General features: G+C 46.1%; 1 protein-coding gene across 2 annotated transcripts; it reads left to right on the top strand.

The window, feature by feature from the left end:
• The first annotated feature begins 476 nt into the window (after positions 1–476).
• olfm1b (olfactomedin 1b) lies at positions 477–21,357 on the top strand. Of its 2 annotated transcripts, none has more exons than XM_069168642.1 (6): positions 477–1,112; positions 9,296–9,445; positions 10,510–10,665; positions 13,064–13,283; positions 17,832–17,938; positions 19,714–21,357. In XM_069168642.1, the coding sequence occupies exons 1-6, from the start codon at positions 1,047–1,049 to the stop codon at positions 20,386–20,388; spliced, it is 1,374 nt and encodes a 457-aa protein (XP_069024743.1). In that variant the 5' UTR covers positions 477–1,046; the 3' UTR covers positions 20,389–21,357. The 2 variants fall into 2 exon arrangements, with proteins under 2 accessions (XP_069024743.1, XP_069024736.1); XM_069168635.1 differs by lacking the exon at positions 477–1,112 and adding an exon at positions 6,973–7,702.
• The last annotated feature ends 1,400 nt before the right edge of the window (positions 21,358–22,757 follow it).

The following is a 22,757-nucleotide window of genomic DNA, read 5'->3' on the forward strand; positions in this document are numbered from 1 at the left end:
GGTTAAAAAAAAAAAAAAATTTGTTTTGATATTTGTGTGCCAAAATGTATTTACATTTTGACTGTAAAGTGACTACTCAACCATTTGCCAGAGACATACATATATATATATATATATATATATATATATATATATATATATATATATATATATATATATATATATATAAAACCGTGGAATCTGTTAAAAAAAAAATGTTTTTTTTAAATGTATGGTTGTTATGGCTGAAACAACAAAAATATATTTGTTTTTCATTGTTGTTGTTTTTTCTTGGTGAAGACAATAAAGGGTTTAGAGGACTAATGGTGCTCTGTAAATCAATATTTTGTAGCTCATAAAAATCCTATAAAGAATAAACATTGATTTATGTTGTTGCAGTAGATGGTTTTACCCCCCTCCTCCCCCCCCTCCCTCCCTTCCCCTCCCTTCCCCTCCCTCTCTGCCTGCCAGTTTAAATCTCCCTCTCTCCGCAATGCAACTTCCGCTTTCAGCACCATGAGCGCCGTCACTCTCCTTTTTCCACCGAGAGCTTTATACGGCGGCTCGAGGCGGGGAGGTAAACTTTTGGCAATACCGGAGTGACGGCGTGCAGCCGCGTATACGAAAGTGTTCGCGACGTCTCGGAGCCCCGATGCTCACCACAGCCCGTCGCAGCGACACATAAGTGCGGCTACGACCGGAGAGGAGGAGGCGGAGGAGAGGCAAGCAGCGACAGATCCAGGCTCCCGATATGAAATGAATATGCACAGAGACGATTCCGCGAAACCGATTTGTCGCTTTCTGCTCGTGGGCTGCTGAGGGATATATATATTTAAAAAAAAAACAAAAAAAAACAACAACAACAATAACAACAAAACAACAAATAACAGTGATCATCAGAATAATAATCAAAGAAGAAGAAGAAGAATCGAAGCGCAAAAGAAGAAGAAGAGGAAGAAGAAGAAGAAGAGAGCCGAGAGGGAAGGACTGCCGTGCAGGGGGGGGACGCAAAGGGACTCGATCTGCATGTGAGACCGCTGGTCCTCACACACACCGGAGGCAAAGACATGCAGCCTGCGAACAAGCTCCTGACTCTGATTCTCCTCATCTTCATGGGCACAGAACTCACCCAAGTAGGTGTCTTTTTTTGTTGTTGTTTTTTTGTTTGTTTGTTTTTTTGTTTTTTTTTATAACGCCATTTTCCCAGAAGAAGAAGAAGAAGAAGAGAGAGAGAGAGAGAGGGAGAGAGAAAGAGAGAGAGAGAGAGAGAGAGGAAAAAAAAAAAAAAAAAAAAAAAAAGCTAGCGGTTAATTGGCTCCAGATCCCGGTGAGAGATTACCCGGTTACCTCGTTTTTTTTTTTTAAAGAGCCCCGGTGAATTAGCCCCTCTACCCCCACCCCCGTTTAAACAGATTAACGGCTGGGATTACATGATGTGAATACATTGTGCTTGACGGGCGCGGATAGATCTCTCTCTCTCTCTCTCTCTCCATCCCCCCACCCCCTCCTTATTCCAGCATCCCCACCGCCGGGGCTGACAACCAGATACAGGGTAGGGGTGGGAGGGAGGGAGTGGGGAGGGGGGGGGGAGAGAGAGAGAAGAGAAAAGATGGCATGATCGGTCAATTTCCTCATTAGCAAATGGTCCGATTAATCAACTGCAGCGCTGCTCCGGTACAATACGTTGCCTGTAGCTTTCCTCTGTGTATAAAAAAAAGAGAGAAAAAAAAAGGAGGGCCATTATTATGGAGTGATGAGGCTGCTTGCTCTTTAGTGGTGTAAATCAGAGCTCCACAATCAAACGCAGTGTCTCGGAGAGAGAAGGTGCTTGTGAGCATGCTCAGTGACCACGGGTGCCGGTGCCTGTGTGGAGAGAACATTCAGTCCAACAATGTAAAGCAAGCTCAGCTCAGTAAGTAAATAACAACAGGAACAACGCCGGCCGAGAAAGATGCATGTTGTTCACCTACTTCCTGCTATCCTACCATTTGCAGCGCGACGTGTTGCAGTGGCATTCAACTGTTGCCTTTATAAATGGTCACAAACATTGGGCTATCATGGAGGGGCGGGGGGGGGGGAGTGTGTGTGTGTGTGTGTGTGTGTGTGTGTGTGTGTGTGCGCGTGTCTGTAGTGGGTGTGTTTATTTACTGCCAGGACTTGCCACATGCCGAACTGAAGAATTTTATGATTTAACTGCCCTTGCTGAAGCACAAAGTCATATTTCATGGACTGTTCACACTGTTGTGTGAATCCAATTGTGGTCGGTAATTGGAGAAGACGACAACGACGACAACTACGACAACAACAACAACAACAAAAATCAGATGTGGCGCTGGGGGAACTATCAATAAATGAATATGTGCTCCCAGTGTATTTGTACGCCAAGCGACAGACTCCGTGAGATGTGTTGGAGGTATAGGCTGCCGCTGGCCTCGATTAAAAAAACAACAACAACGTGTTCGGAACAACATTGGCGTCCAGTAATATCGCCGGGACAGAAATATGGCGGCGATTGATTCCCAAATGAATTCACGAGGACTGTCAGCACGCCGCGAGACAAAAGCGTTTTCAGCACCGGCTCCGTTTTGTTTTTTTTAAACGTTCACGTGGGATCCGATTTGTAATTTGATCGTCAAAGCCGGTAACCTCGCGGCTCTCACTGCTGTGTGATCTGTTTTCCACGGAGGCAGGAAGTTTCCGATGTTGCGCGGCCTTGCAAATGTGAAGTGGACATACAGTGGAGAGCGCAGCTGCAGAAAAATGCTGACACCAATTGAACAATGGGGCTTTGCACAGATTGATGGAAGCCATCAGTCTGACGGAAGGAGGGAGGAGGAGGAGGAGGAGGAGGAGGAAGAGGAGAGCTGCTCTTACTTGGGTTTTTTTTTCGTTCGAGTCGTGCAGGTCAGGGCCCACGTTACAGGGACAGAAACGGCCCGAGAGTGTGTGTGTCATCTGCTTGAAAGGTAAGTCGATATCAGTCCACCTGATGCCTTGTCTGCTGCCTTCCGCGAGAGCGGGAAGACACGACACGCTGACATGCTCTATTTATACCGGCCCCCTTTGCTGCAGAAACCCAGAGTACATTTCGATGTCGGGAGAGCCGGGGCCCCCTCTCCGCATCTCACCTCCATGTTTTGAAGGCAGATAGAGGGGAGAAAAAAAAAAAAAAAGTGAGAGGTGTACCTAGACACGGGAAAGATAAGAGAGAGAGAGAGAGAAGCTTTTTAGTGCCGGATTACTCATCAGAAAGAAAAGAAAAGCAAAGCCACCCTGGCGAAGCGTGGCCTGGACCTGCGGTTGCCGAGCGGCAGCGCCCCTCTTAACGACCACGTTAGAGCAGACCTTCGCTTCAGAAGCCTCGCACACTTTCAGAGGGGAGCGTTGGGGCGGTTTTTCCTCAACATCTGGGCCGAAGACGCCTGATTAGAGTCCTGATTCAGCCCACATTCATCTTTCCACTGGAGGATTTTTTTTTTATTTATTTATTTTTTTTTTGGCGACCGCACCGGCCGCTCACACGGAGAAGAATAGCAAAGCAGCCAGAAGCGGCATCTGTTCCTCACCTGGCGGCTCCCCGGTGGCGGCGGGGGCCCCCACATCCTTAAAGCATCTCGCCGACACCTGACGAAACAGATGGCGTGGTGCTGTAAGCCCCCCCCCCCTCCCTCCCCCGCCCCCACTCACGCCACTCTGACACCGCGCAACCTACGAATCCTGCAAAAAACAAAACAAAACAAAAATGAGATAATAAATCACAGGAAAACACCTGCGCTCGATTGCGTTTGAGCGCGCGCATGATTACAGATGCACTTCTTGTAATAACGCGTGGACTTTTACAACTACGTCCACTTTATCCACCGCTGAACTAAACTAAGCTCCAGTGCAGGAACATTTCAAAACAGTTGCGATTTATTTCATCTATGAAACCTTAAAAAAAAAAAAAAAAAAAAAAAAAAAAATCTGATTTTTATGTGAGAAACTGAGATGGAGTTGAGCTGAATTGCAATATGCGTGGTGTGATTGGCAGCTGGGGTTGAAGCTATTTATTATTCAGTACATGGCTGGCTGAGCTACGAGGCAAGAGGGGGAGAGAGAGAGAGAGAGTGAGAGAGAGAGAGAGAGCGAGCAGAAGAAGAGTAGGTGGAGGTATGGTGCATTTTTTTGTAGTGCACTTGCAGGCTGGAAATGTGATTTTTTTTTTTTTTTTTTTTTTTTTTTTGCTGCTGCTGCTTCTGCTTTATGAACTCTTATTACACTGGATACTGAATGTGACAATGTGGTTAGCCTACCGCAAACATCTGTTCACCACCGCACAGTAGTCCGGTCAGAAATAACCACTTTTACGCAGTTTAATGTTCAAATTTTGGATGTTTGTTTGTCATTTCTGAGGCCCAAGTTTTCAGGGTTGTTTTTTTTTTTGGTATTATATAGCATAATTTTTGTAGTTGTTATGACATTGTAGGATGTGCCGGCTTGTTTGATCACCGTTCACCTACACCTTAAATCAGAATTTGGATCTTATACCCACACCAATCAGCCACAACGTTAAAACCACTAACAGGCGAAGCATGAATTATAATACAACGACCGAGCAATAAATCCACCCTTCATAAGGATTATAATGCTCAGTTTAGAGAGGTGTTTATCTATTTAAATGCTCATTTGACAGACTCATTTGTGGTTTATTCCTAATATTTTGCCCCTCCCATTTAAAGGTGGATAGAATATTGGGAACCCCTCTCAAATTACAGTCTCCAAAATGACCAGTAAAGTAAATCAAGAGCTCTCTCATTCAGTTTGAACTGAAAATGATAATCCTCATGGAGGGAGGATTTATTACCGGGCTGTTTGCTTCAACCTGTCAGTGGTATTAATGTCGTGGCAGATCGGTGTGCAACGCAAACCACCTTCTTGAAAAGCTGCCATTTGATTTGAGCAACGCCTCTCTGCCACGGTCTTATTTATTTGATATAAGGTTGTCGTATTAGGCTTCATACCTGATCATTGTGCACTTACATTATATGTCTAGAGTTGTTGCAGTCAATCATAAAGCTACTACTGGATCCCAGTGCTGTAGTGCAATTCTATTGAAACACTGTTCATTTACAAATCTGGCTATAAATCACTCCACATAAATAGTCGGACAGTTCACTAAATCATCCATCTTTTTTTTTTTTTAAAGTACACTTGTTGTGCACCGTCCCCTCACCCCAACTGGTTGAGGAAAATAGCCGCCCACCTCTGAGGTTCTGCCGGATGTTTCTTCCTGTTAAAAGGGAATTTTTCCTTCCCGCTGTCAAGAGATTTTTTCTCCCTGTATGCAGAAGTTTTCTAGTCCGTTGCAAGTCATGGCTGAAACCAAAAATCTGAGTTGAAGACCCATGGTTGTGCAAGTGTGGCTGCCTTTCATTATGGACATGATGTTTTTCATAGAAATGTACAAAAAAAACCACCTCTATAGCACAATGTCTGAACATCCTGTTTCACTTGGTTATGCCATTTCCAGCCAAGAAGTAAAGTATTGGTCAAATTCACCAGACGTGAAAATTTGACATGGGCATGAATGATTTGGGGATTAACTGTAAATAAAATGGAATTTCAACTGAATATGAACTGAGATCTCTACATTAAAGGTGGGCCCTAAACTTGTGCTTGTTTGGGCCTCGTATTTTGAAACTGAATATGATCCACACGCATGAAATCCATCAATTTAAAAGCTGGGCCATTAGAGACCCCTGCTGTGCTGTGCTGAACTGCACCCTGTTAACACGAGGCTCAAACCGCAGCAGACAGCGGCGCACTGCGATGAGCTGACCCCTGTTAACAGGTCACTGTAATCTGTGAAGCCTTCAACACTGTGAGCTCTCACCTCAAAGGTCCCGAAGAAGTGAGGCCACGGAGAGAGCGAGACGGAGACGGAAAAAGGAAGACGGGAGAAATATGGACGTGCAGTGAGAGCAGACTCAGTTTACCAGAAAAATGCATTATGGAGCCGACAGAAATAGCCCAGGACTCTGAGCGTCTCCTATTCTGGGGACCTCATGTATCATGCAGGATTACAATTTAACCCACCGGCTGGAGCATGAGGCCTTTACACTTGTTGATGGCAACTTAGGTCCTAGACAAATTCATTATTTGTCATCCCTCAACATTATATATATGTAGATTTGGAAAAAAAATAAATCAGCCTTTTCTGTGCAAGATGTCATGCTAAACAAAAATATGCATCAATAACTGCACATGCAAATGCACGTGTTGAGTCCTGATAAACACATAAACGGTGCTTAAAAATAAAACAAATATGTACTCTAAATGACTCTAAATTGATCAATTATCTTTTTAACCGTTTCATTTTTTTTAAATAGATATTTTTTTAACAGTATCTGTGATCTTGCTTGCGTTTAAAAAAAAAAACCTAGTCTTTTGATTTCAGCAACGCCAAAATCAGCTACAAGATGGCGCCAGAGTCCCACAAATTAAAAGCTCCCCCCCCCCTTTTGTTCCGACCTGATGGCATCTAGCATCCCATCAATAAAACACGTTCCCAGCTCCTCCACCTCCACCTCACTGCCAATGCAATGCGACATCCTGCCTCAGATCTTTTTCTTTTCCGTGTGTGTATTTTTGACATGTGGGCTGCAGTCCCGACTCTTTTAAATCAAAAGCTGTTTACCATGCATGATCAGAGAGCCTTTTTTTTTTTTTTTTTTGGTGGGGGGTGGGGAGTGGAGTAAAAAGGAAAAAAAAAGAAAAGAAATGTGATTGTCTGCTGTCAATCATTCCCCTCAGCATCATTGTCAGCCATCATCTCAGCCGCACCGATCACTGTCACCGCCTCAGGGGGGGGGGGGGGGGGGGGGGGGGGGGACAGTCGGCGTCGGGCAGACTCGAGGCTAGAGCCCGCATATTTGCATGGACGGACCCCAAAGCTGGCTGACATCACTGCGTCTGGCGATATAGATAGATCCGTAGTACCTCCTCCTTCCTCTTCACATCCACTTGGAGCCGCCTGTGTGTGTGTGTGTGCGTGTGCGTGTGTGCGTGTAGTCAGTCAGTGGCACTTAATCACAGAGCGCACCCAGGCAAGGAGGAGGCGGACCGTCGGGCGTGAACCAAATAGTAACGGTGAGCTAGAGAGGCAGCAGTGTACGGGACTACGCGGAGAGACAGGAGCTATCCGGAGGACGTTTCCCAGCACTTGCTCTCGGGGTTGTTTTTTTTTTTTTTTTTGGTTTTTTTTCTCCCCCTAACATCTTCCACTGGATCAAACGTGTTGCAGTTTTTTATTTTTTTTGATATATGTCCGTCCTCGACCTTCCCTCCTTCGTCTCGGTGCCCTCTCTTAACGCGTCCGCCGCCGGTGCTTCCCTTGGAGATGTCCAAAAAAAGACCAGCCGAGCCGGAGTCCCGGGTGAAACAGCAAGCTGCTCTGGGCAACATGACTACTCCCCGCCTCCCCTGTTTCTCTCCGGAGTCTGTAGAATGAAGACGGCTTAATTTAAAAAAAAAAAAAAAAGAAAAAAAAAATTAATTAAAAAAAAAAAAAAAGTCCGAGCAAAAAGCGCGAAAGATGTCGGTGCCTTTGCTGAAGATCGGCGTCGTGCTCAGCACCATGGCGATGATCACCAACTGGATGTCGCAGACTCTCCCCTCTCTGGTGGGGCTCAACACCACCAAGCTGACGGCGGCGCAGGGAGGGTACCCGGACCGGAGCACCGGAGTAAGTTTACGGGGAAATTCTCCGCGGCCGGTTGGCTGTTTAGTTAGTTAGTTAGTTGTTGTTGTTTGTTTTTGTTTTTTTTTTCTGTCTGAATGAATGTTGCAGTAAGATTTACAACCCCCCAAAAAAAGATACAAACATGCGCGCGCGCGCGCACTCGAGCGGTTCATAATTTAGAGAAGGAATTCTGTCAAGAGTTGCGCGCGCTCGCCAGGCGCATGCAAAAGTATAAAAAAAAAAAAGAGACTTGGAAAAAGGTATCAAGAGATTCTTCCTCGTGCGTTTGATGTTGCTTCCGCCGCCGATACAGGAGCACCGGTTGGTTATTTCTCCTTCTGACGGCGAGGTCCGAGGTGTTCAAAATTAGGAGATTTTACACGAAGAAGCGTCGACTTGTTTGCCCTCTCTGAAACAGCGTGGGGCTTCATTCTTGTTTTTTTTTTTTTTTTTTTTTTTTTTCGCGGAGCGCGTCTTTTTGTGTGAATGAAAAGAGGAAGAAGCCGCTCGGAGCCCAGGTGGAGGGGGGGGGGGGGGGTGTCAAAAAACCTGAAGCGTCCCCCCCCCCCGTCAGGCTTCCTGGCACATTCAGAGCTCGTTTCCGCGCCGAGGGTGATAATTGCGAGCGCTCTGGTCGAGTGGAAGAAATCGGAACAACGAATCTGGAAAGCAACCGTATATAAATAAACGGCACAAAGCAACGTGCAACGCAAGGGAAGCGGTGTTCGCTGAGATTTTGTTTCACGTCATTATGTTGTTGTTGTTGTTGTTGTTGGGTTTTTTTTGGAAGATTTGTGGCATCGTTTATTTTTGACCTGTAGAGCGGTACGGACTTGAGTGGTGCGGAAAGGGGACAGGTGCTCCACGTCTTTTGTCTTGTCAGCACATCCTTCTTCTTTTGCTAGAAAACTGCAGCTGACTGACAGCTGCTGTGATTTGCCCCCCCCCCCCCCCCCTTTTGGGGATTTTTGTGAAGTCACTCCCTCTCAGGTCTGTCTGGTGATTTTTTATTTTTTATCGCTGATGCAGTGATGAATATCTTTCTCAAAGTCCCCCCTCCTCACCACCACCACACACACACACACACACACACACACACCTCGTGTCTTGTCTCTTGAAGATGGGGGGGGGGGGATCATCCTGACGTCATACAAATCACACATTAATACTCAGAGCTTCAACACACACACACACACACACACACACACACACACACACACACACACACGTTGAATAATGGGCGCCGCTTCAGCTGTTTTCCCATTGGCTGAATTGCAGCCTGTGTGCCTGTGGCTTTAAAATACACACAATGATAGTGCAAAATGGGCGGAGCCTGACGGTTTGCGGTGTCCAGAAGGTGATAAAATACGATCGAGGTTTAGCATCACGCCAGCAGAAACCGCTCAGAGGGCAAATGGCAGCAAAGGTGTCCTTTTCGTAGACAAACATTTGGGAGGCATTTTTTTTTTGTGGTAAAAGTGTTTTTTTTTTTTTTTTGTCCTTTTAGTTGTTCTTTGGCGCTCATGTTTTCTCTTCCAGCGCAACTTTTTTTTTTTTTTTTTCCCCTCTATTAATCCCCAAACCTTTTGTACTCAGGTGTTGCCAGCAAACCCGGAGGAGTCGTGGCAGGTGTACAGTTCGGCCCAGGACAGCGAGGGAAGGTGTGTCTGTACGGTGGTGGCGCCCCAGCAGTCCATGTGCTCGCGGGATGCCCGCACCAAACAACTGAGGCAGCTGCTGGAGAAGGTAATTATCGGCTAACTCCTCTTCAGTCAACTTCAGTGATCAAAGTCACGCGGAGGAACCACCTCTTTTTTTTTTTTTTTTTTTTTTTTTTTACTCCTTTCCCCACACAAAGACGTGAGCGCACACGTACGGGCCTACCCGTGTTTGTGGTCTTCAAATCACCCCTCTGCCCGTCGGACATGAATGCAAATCATGCTCTAATGAGCTCCCCGGACACCCGGTGCATCATGGGAGGAAGCTATACACTGACTCTGCGAGCTTCCACTGCGCTGCATATATCCCAAAGATACATATTTAATGATGAAATCCAGCTCAGTTCTCTCCGACTGGGAGCTAAAACCGTAGACGGCGTATGAAAGTGGACGTGGCTCCCGGCGCCGAAGAATTAGGCGGATGCGGAAGTGCCTTAAACTGCAATACCACCGAGTGCCACCAGACGTCGGCTCCAAAAAGTGCCGGTTTCCATAGACTCCCATTCAATTTCTCTCCTGAAATTCTCAGCCAATAATACTTTTGCGCAGGTTTCCTGCACGTCATTCGCCAAATTCGCTCTTCCGGATTGGCGGTACATTTGAAAAATAATCCTGTAATTAATTATAAAATAAGATTTAAAAAAAAAAAAAAAAAAAAAAAAAGCTACGGGTGACGTCACCGTTACGAAGATTTATGAAGAACTATCCAAAAAAATAGAGATCATCCAGAATTGTTTAGCCGGGGGTAGCCAGTCGATCCACAAATGCAGCCAGAATCCACAGACTTAAACGGAATCTCTCCAGAATACGTGGAGCCAAGTTTGTGGACTTTCTGGACCCCAACTGTTTGGGAGAAAACAAAATGTCTTATCAGTATGCTCTCGCCACTTGCACCATGTGTCTGAGGCCCCTGACTAGTTGGCACGACGTCAAGAGTTTGTGAATCACTGCGAGAACAAGTCCAAGCCAAAACAACATATTGAAAGTCTGTTGCGTTTTTTTTTTCTCTCTCTCTCTCTGTCTGCATCTCATGTTCTAATTACACCGTGAGAAATAAACCTGACTTAACGTGTCCTCTTATGTGGCCAACAGGTCCAGAACATGACCCAGTCCATCCAGGTGCTGGACCAGCGCACCCAGAGGGACCTGCAGTACGTAGAGAAGATGGAGGTTCAGCTCCGCGGTCTGGAGACCAAGTTCAAGCAGGTGGAGGAGAACCACAAGCAGAACATCGCCAAACAATACAAGGTACGGAGTCGCTTCTTTTTGACCCCCACCGACCCCGACCGCCATTCCTCCATATCGGCTCTGTAGCTCATTGTAAAAACATCCATGTTGTGTGTTTGTGTGTCTCCACTGCGGAGAGGCTTCAGAGCTGCCTAAACCACCGCGCCGCATACAGCCGACCAAAGGAATCCATAACGCATGCATAATTGAAGAGGTCGGATAAATGGACACATGAGCTCGGCTGCAATAATTCATATCCCTATTTCACGCCAGTTCACTTGATAGAGAACCACGTAGGATATTGATGGAACCCTAAATCAACTCAGACGTAAAAAACAAAAAACCGGATATCTTGTGTTTATTACAGCCACCACATCATGGTGAAATGTTGTATACACTCAGAGGTTTCCCTGAGTCAGCACAAAGATATCCACACAATTGGACACACTACCTCGACAACACCTAGAAGACGCTAAACCCTCGAAGGAGTTTTCCTCGTGGGTTTACTGCAAAGTAGAAATAACACCGTTTTAAATCAGACTTTTCGCAAATAGGGCAGGGTATTGTGTGGATTTTAAAAAAATGTTTTTAACTAGTGCTCATTTGCTGTCTCTGTTACAGCAAATTAAAGATTACTAAAATATACTTTTATTTCTACGAAACTATTTTTTTATTTACATGATTGATTAATATGCTAATTATTGTCTCAACTATTATAATAATAATTATTGTCTGACCACTTTCAAAAAAAAAAAAAAAAAAACATGTCAGAAAATCGTAAAAAGTACCAAAGCTTGTCATCAGATAACTCGTCTTGTTAGACCAACCTAAGTTAGAAATATGAATTTTTAAAATAATTTATGAAAGAAAATTTCTACAATTACCAAACTCAGACCAAGGAATTTGGGGGAATTTTTATTTGGAAAATTATTTTAAATCAAAACAGTTTTTTTTTTTGTTTTTTTTTTCCCCCTGTCCATCAAGTAATTTATAACTTCAGGTCTACATTTAACTTAAATTTGCCAGCAGAATTGTCAAAAGTTTTGTAAAAAAAAAAAAAAAAAAATCTAATCCGGCTCTATTTCATCCAAGAAAGGTGGACAATGTTACAAATTTGAACAGAAGTAAAATGTCAACTTTTAAACACTTCCAAGTTGGGAGTTATTTTGTACTCAAAACAACGTATTGCGGTTCAGCACCCAGCCCTGTCTGCGGTCCGCCGCTGTTCCCATCTTCAGCGCCCGAATCGAAAGCGGCTTCGATTTCCACGCCATCCCACCTGCACCGACGCATTCCCGTCACTTGCGCATGCTCTCAAAAAGAATCTCACGCTGCCGCCACGCCGCATCCGGTGCATGCGTGCAATTTACCTTGTGACCGTGTCTTAAGTGCAAATACTAAGTGTGTGCGTGTGCGTTTGTTTGTGTGTCTGCTAGATAGGTTAGCAAGCTCGAGCCCCTGTCAACAGTTTGTCATTTTCTTGCTTGCAGGGCTAACTTTAAGACATGTAAAGAGAGCCACAGGGAAGAAGAGGCAGGTCAATTCCAGATTTCCCCTGAACTGGGCCACAGTACTGAGAGCATTTTGGGCGTCAAACAGTTAATTTACCTTTAGCACCATTAAGACTAAGAAACCCCACCCTTCTCCCAAACCAACCCACCACTGATCTCTTCCTGCATGTTACTGCTGTCAAAGTTTTCCATCTAAAAGCTTTTTTCAAACGTAAAAATACATTTATTATTATTATTATTATCAATTGCTGTTATTCATTTGATTTTACTTTGGCTTTTGTCTATGCATATTTGGTTACTCAACAAATCTATACGTAAAACTATAGAAGTAAAATTCGAGACACTTTGTTGTGTGTGACATGTAAAAGCATGTAACCCTTAATACGATGTTGCATTTTAAACGATGATGACCAATAAAGAGCTTTCCCAAATTGTTGTCCGTGTACCGAGGGCTTGCTTTTATTTAAAAAAAAAAAAAAAAAAAAAAAAAAAAAACTGGCTTGGTCACTGCCGGGGACGGAGCCACCTGCTCTGCTCGTCCAGCGGGTGGAGAATTTTTTTTTTTTTTTTTTTTTAACGGGTTTGTTTACTCAGACACACCTGCACAGACCAAAAAAAAAACAACAACAAAAAAAAAAAAAAAAACCAAAACAACAGCTGCTCGCACATAAACACGAACACGAAACAGACGGGGTCGTCACATCAGGGAAGAGGCAGGCAAGAGACAGAGTAGTCAGGTTCAGACAGGTGTTTTTTTTTTTTTTTTTTTTCCCCTTCTTCTTTTCTTTTATGGACAGGGGCGGTGGGGAGGGGGGGCGGCGGGGGGGGCGGGGAAAGGTCTCCTTTTTTTTTTTTTTTTTTTTTGTCGCCGCATGAACACTCAACCGAGCTTATTCTAATCCTTTCAGGCCATAAAAGCGAAAATGGAGGAGCTTAGACCGTTGATACCGGTGTTGGAGGAGTACAAAGCCGATGCCAAATTGGTATTGCAGTTTAAGGAGGAGGTCCAGAATCTGACGTCAGTTCTAAGCGAACTTCAGGAGGAGATGGGGGCCTATGACTACGAGGAGCTCCACAACAGAGTGTCAAATCTTGAGGAGAGACTGCGAGCATGCATGCAAAAATTAGGTAGGAACAGAAAGTTGTTGGCACACACTTTGCTTCCAACACGTGCACGCACAAACACCCTCACCGACTTTTTGTTTTTTTGTTTTCCAAAGACTGCCATGACCAGTCAGGCACATTTCACATGACGTGGAACACGACGGGGACATCACGCGTGGCTGTGATGTCCTACCGCCGTAATGCACCGCGGCGTCACCATGACACCCTCGCCACTTCACACTTTATGGGTTCTGTTTTTCAACGTGCGGGGGGGGGGGGGCCCTCCGACAGACTCTGTTACCGGTTTGCTTTTACTAAAAGTGAACTAATAACAGATATCGTTAGAGGGCCGCGCTCTGCAGTTACTCTTCTGCAACTTGTGTACATTTTTTTTTTCTGCACAAAAAAAAAAAAAACAAGGCACCGGTGCTGAAACCGTCGATCGAATGACAGAAAACACCTTTTTGTCATTTATGAATCGATAAAACAAGCATTTTCCGGGGATCCGGTTCCTCAAATTTTGGGGGAAAAGTGCCACTTTTTCCACCTTTTACAACTTGTTTTTTGTGTAGAAATATCAACCAACTTATTGCAGAATCCCCCAAAACTGACTTTACGTGATCAAACAGATGGTAAACTACGAGGTGTTTTTTTTTTTTTTATGGTTCCACAGTTCACACTGTTGTGGGAAAAAAAAAAAAAAAATGCCTTAACACTCAAAGACTAAAAGAAAAACATGAAACAACTGCTGTTTTTGCCACAAATGAAGTGTATTATGTTGCAGCATTACACGGAGACAGTAATCTTCTTTAAATCCTCTCAATTTCGCGAACCCTTCAGAAATTTCGACATGTCTGCGTAAATTATGAAACATCGCTGGATGTTTGTAGATGCGCTGCTAAATGTGATAAAGAGAACCCAGTTAAACATGGGGAAAAAAAATATTAGGGTTGTTTTTTATTTGAATTTTAACGAGTAACATGAACCGATATTACATATCTGTGAGTGGCAAAAGCAGGTGTACCGCCGGGATCAGCAGCTCATTCGAAGGTGAAATTGGAGTCGGGCGTCAAGAGGTCCGGTAATCGGGTCCGGGCGGGTTCCCCGTGTTGTTTAAAGAAGAGGGATCTATCAGAGTCTGAGCTTCGCAACGTATTTGGTGAGAACGAAGGGGAACGTCGCAGAAAAAGAGTCATCGACGCACGCGGGGGGAAAAAGGTTTTCTAAAAACGAGTTCGGACTCCGCCAAAATCCACGGTCAGACACATCGCCTAACAAATTTAGGTCAATTCCGAGACCGCCGTTACGCTCCCCCGGGGTCCGCCAGGTCGAAGGGGAACTTCTCCGCCGGCGCGTTTCGTCGGGGAAAACGCCGAACGACCAGCCGCGCGTCCGCGGCGAAGGCGGAGGAAAGAACACGGCCGTCCGGCGAAGATCGCGAAGGACGAGCCTTCCTCGAGGCCCGTCGGGACAAAAAAAAAAACGCCTCGCGGCTCGACGAGGCTGAAACGTGAAGTCCCCGAAGCCGACGTCGCGGGACTGACCGACAAGTTACCGGAAACATTCGGTCGCGGTTCGGCTGCAAGCGGGTCTCGAACCGGACGCCGACGACGAAGGTTCACGCGCTTTTGCCACCCACCGATATTACCAGATCACAAACGAATGATTAAGCATGTCGGCGTTTATCGCAGCGGTTTGATCAGAACGTCTTCATCTACTTTTACGGCTCGTGTGAATATCTGATGGTGTTTTAGGTCGAGAAGGCAAAGTGAAGATCACCGACAGACGGACAAAGCGACGCGCTTATTCCCGCGGAGCTGCTGCGTCTCCGGCCTTCCTCGCGCCGGCGTCTCCGGCTTTGCTTTTCAGCCGCTGCCTCGGCGTCTTCACGCCTCTTGTCGCGGCCCGCGGTGCCAAACAGAAGCACGCCCGCGCAGACGGCGACTGAGACGCGTTAAGCCAGCCGGGACACTTCCATGCTGCCGCGTCGCCGCGTCCCCGCCGCGTCCCCGCCGCGTCCCCGCTTCCCGAGTCGTTCACGCCGCAGAGTGCGAGACGACGAGGGGAGAAACCGGCGAATCGGTTGCGACGGTTTCATTTTGGAGAGCCGGCTGGGCGGACTGTGATTTATTGTTATTTTTTATTTCGGTGATTATGAAGACGACAAAAAAAAAACGAGCGGGGAAAAGCGAGAGAGAGAGAGAGAGAGAGACGAGGGTCCCCGCAGAGTTGTCCTTCAAGCCGTTTTTTGTGCCGGGAGACACTTAAACAGCCCGACGGCCGCGGGGGGACGCAACGGTCATCGATCAAGAGGACACGCCAGCTTGCTGGCGGCAATAATCAAATAAATAAATAAATAAATAAATCACCCCGGCAGTGCGGAAGGCACAGAAGAGCTCCGGGGCAAATTGGGCTCCTTCACACCGCGACGCCGACGAACGGAGCGGGGAGGTCACTCCGGCACAAAGAAACCCAGCGGCTGCCCGGCCGCCTCGGCGCTCACCGTCGCTCTTCATCGGCAGAGAGCAAAATCGCCTCGTCGCCTCGTCCTCTCTCTTTAATTTACTTTTCTTTTCTCCTTTCGTCTTCAGAATAATTAGTTATTACAACTTACTGCAGATGTTAATTTTTATAGTTTTGGCCGATGCCCATAATCCCCAGAGGTAATAATTACATAACAGAGAAACGCAGCAGCGTGCACCGCTCCCAGATCTTCCAATTCAATTTAAATTTAATATAATACACGTAGCGCCAAATCACAACACCCGTTTATTTAATGGGCGGGGGACAAAAAAAAAAAAAAATCCCCGTTAAAAGGGAGAAAAACCTTCAACGGACGGAAGGAAAAACTCCCCTTTTAACGGGAAGAAACCTCCGACGGAACCGGGCGGATCTTAAAACGCTGCGTCAAAATCAAAGAACCCAAAACAGATCGGACACCAGATCAACAGTCGCGTCACCGACCCGCGAGCGTCGATATTTTATCAAGGAACACGAAGCGTGAATCATAAAAACCAATAATGTGTTTTGAGACGTCTTTCTGCGTTATATTGATTTTGAATCGGGATCAGTTGAACGCTCCGAAACTCGCTGCCCGCTTCAAAACGACAGGAACCTGCGGGAGGAAGGAACCCCGATCTCATCGTCCGAACTGCAGGAACCGAGAACCGTCCAAACTATCCCTTGATCGTTAACCTCGGAAAAGACGCTGTTGTTGTTGTTGTACGGAAGAGTACAGACGTGATGTTGCCAAACCCCGAATACAAACAGAGAGGAAAACAAAAACAAAAACAAACAAAAAAAAAGGAGCCCTTAAAGATACGCAGGTAGTTCTCGGGGGAACTCCCCCTAGCGCTCAGTTCCTTTCAGGGAATCCCCCGAAACTGTTTGAACTGAAAACGCCGCTGAAGAGAAGAGCTCGGATGTAAACGTTAAAACAAACAAATGTCAAAATGCGAAACAACCAAAACTCTCTGACAATATCGTTGTTTTGTCCGGAAGCTTTTAATCTATTTCTAAATCCTCACATTTCTGTCTCAGGGCGGATGGTTTTTTAAATTTTTTTTTATTTCAGCTCTACTTCCCCATTCGCCTCCCCCCCCCACCCTTCCCCCCACCCCACTCGGGATTCAGCCCGTCCAAATTCAGGCCAAAAGGGGATTAAGACCCTTGTGGTGAATCTTCAGAAATGCGGCTCCATCAGCCGGGTTTTGCCCCCCTTCCTCCTCCTCCTCCTCCCCCCCCCCCCCCCCCCCCCCCCCCCCCCCCCCCCGCAGCCCGCCACAGTAGCGTCATGGAAAGGACACGATAAGAGGGAAAAGAAAGAAAGAAATCAACGGCCAACCGTGTCAAACGCGGCCTCTAATCCCGCGGCCCGCCGGGAAATAGTCGGCGCGGCTGGTGTGACCGCGCGTTCGTCTGCCGAGGCGCGACGCCCACACGGACTCGGTAGTACTTCACAACGGTAAAAGGCACGACGGGGTATGTTTCGGCGTACCGCTTCGCGGAGAAAGATGGAAAACCCCTTACCCACCCCCACCCCCCCCCCCCCCCCCCAAAAAAAAAAAAAAGCCTACTTCAAATCGAATTTCCACTTCAAATCGTGTCCGCGCCCGTCCCGGGGAACGTTCGCCCGATCGGCTCCTCGGTCGGCACGGAGACGGACGGAGACCGCCGCTGGTTTTTTTTTTTTTTTTTTTAGTCAGTCAAATTCACATTAACGCCTCGCTCAAATCTAATTAACACGACAGCGGCTTACGAGTAAGCGCGGCGGGAGCCGAGTCCAGCGGGCTCCCCCCGTCCTTTCCCACTTCCTCACGTCCACAGAGAGAGTGAAACAGGCACGTGCGAACTGAATAATAAGCACCTTTTGGTACGGTGCAAAAAAAAAAAAAAGAGAAAAGAGAAAGGCCGGGGACGTTGCAAACAAGCCGGACCCACTCCCCCACCCTCTCCACACCTCATCCGTCAGGCCAATTCGTTTAAAGTAAATAAAAGTGAATCCTTTTTTTGCAGTCGATTTTGAGTCGGGTGTAGCTGGAGATGTTCCTATCTCGCTTCTTCTCCCTGCAGCGTGCGGCAAACTGACGGGCATCAGCGACCCCATCACCATCAAGACGTCCGGGTCCAGGTTTGGCTCCTGGATGACCGACCCCCTGGCGCCCGAAGGGGACACTCGGGTACGTACCTCCGCAACCCAGTCACGCGGCACCGGATCGTCAGTCAGCAGTAAAGATCAGACTGCAACTCGCATAAAAAAGTTTCTTTGATTTTTTTTTTGTTTTGTTTTGTTTTGTTTTAAATCGCAGACGGGCCACCCGCGGATGGATCGGTTTTTTGCGGTGCGGTCAAGCGCATTGTTGGTGGATCGCGCTCTTAAGATGGCAGGAAACAGTAGTTTCAAAAGTAGTGAAAGTAGTACAAAGTAGTAGTAAAAAAAAAAAAAAAGTGTTGATAATACGGTCGGACGCGGCGTGAAACCGGAGAGCTCTTCATTTCAAAACGGAAGTAACTTGAACCTCTCGCTCGCTGCAACGATGAGTTGAGATACAGAAAAATGTAAATTTCTTCTTCTTCTTCTTCTTCTTCTTCTTCGTCTTTAACCACTGAATATTTTCAGGCTTTTTAACCGTCGGTCGAACAAAAGCAGTAATTTGAATATGTCGACTCGGGGGTTTATGCAATGCTATTCTGTTTGACGGGCACACACCGGAGGAGGAAATGAATCCTCTTGCACCCTTTTCGCCGCTACTCTCATTCAGAGGGGAAATGAGAATCGAAAGATCTGCGATGCAACTAGTTTGCGTGACCCTGAAGTTGAAGCTGACCTTGGTCGTAGAGGAGGCCGAGTCCCGTCAGGACGCGCAAGGACAGCGTGTTGCATCTGATTGGCTCAGGTCTGCCTTCATCACTGAGACACGTTAAAATAAAAAAAGCATATATGTATATATATATGATAAATCTATATGGTTTTAATAGGAAGCTGCTCGGTGGAGAAGGAAAGGGGGAAAAAGTGGGAAACCGGGAGAGTTTATTTGTCTTTTAAGTGTGACCGTGCTGTCTGCTCAGGTTTTTATGAGACACATTAATAAGGGACAGATCCCTCAATGTCCCACGGGAGTAAAAAAAATTTTTTTAAAAAAGGCGGATAAAAGCGTAAAGAACGTGGGACAGCAGCTGCGTCAGTTTACAGCCGCGGTTAGCCTCCCGAAAGCCAGCCGCTCCGACACCGGCTGCATGATGTTCGGATAGTAAAAACGTCTCATCAGCAACGGTTGAAGCTCACTGCTGACTCAGATTATATTTAGCATACTGTAAGGCAACACATTTTTTTTTTGTGTGTGTGTGAAACTAATACGTTTTGAAGACGACACATGAAAGACGTTGCTGCGGTTGTCAAAGGGGCAGAAACGGAAGAATTGAGCGAAACTGACGGGAGCAGACAGATTCGCTCCGCTTCGTTTTATCTTTCGCTTTTCCTTCCTCATCTTAGGTTTTTTTTTTTTTTTGTTTTTGTTTTTTGGGTCCCCCGGGGAGACCCCGCTTCCTTGATGTGAATCATTTTTTAAGTCAATCCCGGCAGCGTTACGGAGGCAGGTGATGGGGGGGGGCTTCAGGTGTACCTGTCCCGCCGAGACAGAGGAAGTACTCTCGAGCCTCCGGCGGGGGCCACAGGAAGCCGGGTCGAAGCAGCCGAGACGGGCTTTTTTTTTTTTTTAAATCTTCTTTTTTTTTTTAATCTCGAACGACGTGGCGCCCCCCGCGGCTCGTCACCACCGACTGTTTGTATTCAACAGAAAGGGCGCTAACTTAATTGGGATGCTTGTCGACGGCGTGATTTGATTTATTGCACGGTCCAACGGCGACGATAGGGGGATTCTCGCCTCCGAAGCACCGCCGAGTCTTAATTCTTCTTCCTCTAATTCTAATTCTTCTTGCCACCCCGGACTTCCAGGTCTGGTACATGGACGGTTACCACAACAACCGCTTCGTGCGGGAGTACAAGTCCATGCAGGACTTCATGACGTCGGACAACTTCACGTCCCACCGGCTGCCCCACCCGTGGTCCGGGACGGGCCAGGTGGTCTACAACGGCTCCATCTACTTCAACAAGTTCCAGAGCCACGTCATCATCAAGTTCGACTTCCGCACCTCCTCCATCAGCAAGTCCCGGCAGCTGGACTACGCCGGCTTCAACAACGCGTACCACTACGCCTGGGGCGGCCACTCCGACATCGACCTGATGGTGGACGAGGGGGGCCTGTGGGCGGTCTACGCCACCAACCAGAACGCCGGGAACATCGTCCTGAGCAAGCTGAACCCCAACACCCTGCAGATCGTCAAGAGCTGGACCACCAACCACCCCAAGAGGAGCGCCGGCGAGTCCTTCATGATCTGCGGCACGCTCTACGTCACCAACGGCTACTCGGGAGGCACCAAGGTCTACTACGCCTACTCCACCAACTCCTCCACCTACGAGTACATCGACATCGCCTTCCAGAACAAGTACTCGCACATCTCCATGCTGGACTACAACCCGCGGGACCGCGCCCTCTACGCTTGGAACAACGGCCACCAGGTCCTTTACAACGTCACGCTATTCCACGTCATCCGCTCGGAGGAACTGTAACCACGGCGACGGATTAAAAATACATCAAATACATATTGTACGTGTAGAAATCTCAACTATATACGAAAATATATCTGCGAAAGAAAAGACTCTTACGGCGAGACCATTCTATTTATAGTATCAAATACCTTCTGAGAGACTGCAGCAACAGTGAATGCAAAGAGGATTGAATGTGCATAAAAAAAATAATAATAATAATAATTAAATTGAAGGGTTTCATTCCAAAATGTGATATATTTATTATAGCAAAAAAAAAAAAATGCTATATCGGTTTATATCACAAAATCAACGATGATTGTTAGAAAAACAGAACTGTTTTGTAAATAAAGGTTTTTCATAGTTACTCTTCGTAGACTTTATTTTACTAGCTGCCATCATTTTGTTAAAAGGTATTTTATTTTGGAATGAAACTCTTTAATTGTTTGCCGTATAGAAAAATGATTGTAAAAGTAGAACATATATCAGATTTAAAAAGAATAAGAACAGATGCCAAAAAAAAACAAAAAAAACAAACAACAACAAGACAAACAAACACCACAACATCACGCCTTTTTTTTATATAACGGAGTATCAACCTAAGCTCATTCCTGCAGCTCCGCCTCTTCTGCAGAAATCCTCCCAGCCGGAATTTTATTTCGGTCGACGGGACGGGACGGGGGGGGGGGGGGGGGGACGGGGGTCGGGATCCCGAAACGAAGACTGTCGTCAAAATAAACTGTCGGATTCCCCAAGAGTACCGCGGACGAAACGTGAAAAGAAAAAAAAAAAGAAGGTAAAAAAACACACAAAAAAAAAAAAAAAGGCGGGAGGTCCGTCTCATCAGAAGACTTGCGAGCCTAACGGAGGCGGTGTCTGTCATATCGTTTTTATCGAGTACGGTAGCAAATCAAAAAGTCTGTAGAGAAACAGAAAAAAAAAAAAAACAATGACAACATCCACGAAAAACAAACAAACAAACAAACAAACAAACAAACAAACAAACAAAACAAAAAAAAGAAGAACCTGAAGGCACTGACTGTTGACAGCGCTGTTGTTTGAGAGGATTTCCCTGTGTCGGTGACTCTGTGCGAAAAAAAGGCTTTCTTTGCATGAGTGTTTTCTATCACTCTGGTCTGCTCTTCTGAATGTCTTTTGCTGTATACTATGAAAAAAAAAAAATATGGGGGTGGGAGGGTGAGGTTTGGTGGGAGGGAGGGGAAAGGGGGGCGAGGTGGAATACCTGCGGGATTCGAAAAGGACATTTACTTCTTTTTATTTTTTCCTGCTTCTTTCTATTTTTTTTTGTTTTTTATTTATTATGTCCCCGTTTCTTTTTTTCTTTTTTTTTTTTGCAACCCTTTGGATTTCATTTAAAACGTTCTCGTATCGCTGTAACTGTCGGCACCGCTTTTGCCTCTGTGTTTGTTTATTTGGACCGCGTGGGAGGAATCTCACCGAGCTCACGTCGTTCTGAAGAACGAAGAAGAAGAAGAAGAAGAAGAAGAAGAAGGAAAAAAAACAACAACGACGACGACAACAAAACAACAGAATGTATCAAGTATCGTTGTGCTGGGGAAACCTGGCCGTCCCCTCATCTTCAATTCGCATCATGCGCCTGTAGTACGGAGAGGTTTTTCTAAAGGATAATCCTGTCTCATGTCATGTACTCCCCCCCTCTCCCCCCTCTCTATCTCTCTCCCCTCCTCCCCCCCCACACACACACTGCTAGCGAAGGATAATGCTGTTTAAATGTATACCCTTGCCGAGGACAAAAGCTTTTCACTCTTTTTGCGCTTTGACATGTGTTGTATCTTGAGATGAGATAGTTAATGATTCGTGTCAATAAAACAGAGAAATCTGACGCTGGGATTGTTGCCTTTAAAAAAAAAAAAAAAGTGACAGATCACTTCTACGACAAAAACTAACGCTCTTATTTCCTGCCTTTCGGGGTTACCCATCATTAAGATCGCGCAGCGCGATCGGTTCTTCTGTTGCATTGTGGGGGGGGGGGGGAACCAACCTAAAAACAAAGAGCATTTCCGGTTCCCCCGTCGGCGTCATTCGTAAATCGAGCCGATGTGCAACCTTGTGAATGAAAACAAAAAAAAAAACACAAAAAAAATGTTCCCCTCTTAAAAGCGAAAAGTTTAATTCGTAAGCAATAAGACGTGCTGTTGCTCAGCTCGGTGCACCCGGGGGTGCTGCTATTGTTAGCCGGGCGCTGTCGCTTCGCCCGATGTCACAGGCTTCCTTTAAGGTTGTTGTTTTTTTTTTTTGTTTTTTTTTGTTTTTAAACCTACATGATACCTCACACGGTCACGGTCGGCGGCGTTTATATCCCTCAGCGTGTCTTTTTAAAAATGACAAGGATTGTGTTCGTCACGGCGCCC

Source organism: Embiotoca jacksoni, unplaced genomic scaffold, assembly GCF_022577435.1.
Source record: "Embiotoca jacksoni isolate LCO1_2020_lvr unplaced genomic scaffold, fEmbJac1.0.p SCAF_10, whole genome shotgun sequence".
Classification (NCBI taxonomy): Eukaryota; Metazoa; Chordata; class Actinopteri; family Embiotocidae; genus Embiotoca; species Embiotoca jacksoni.

Coding starts and splice junctions, on each gene's coding strand:
- olfm1b (XM_069168635.1), top strand. CDS start 7,553: ATGTCGGTGCCTTTGCTGAAGATCGGCGTCGTGCTCAGCACCATGGCG. Junction 10,666..13,063: donor ACATCGCCAAACAATACAAG/GTACGGAGTCGC, acceptor TAATCCTTTCAG/GCCATAAAAGCGAAAATGGA. Junction 13,284..17,831: donor AGCATGCATGCAAAAATTAG/GTAGGAACAGAA, acceptor TTCTCCCTGCAG/CGTGCGGCAAACTGACGGGC.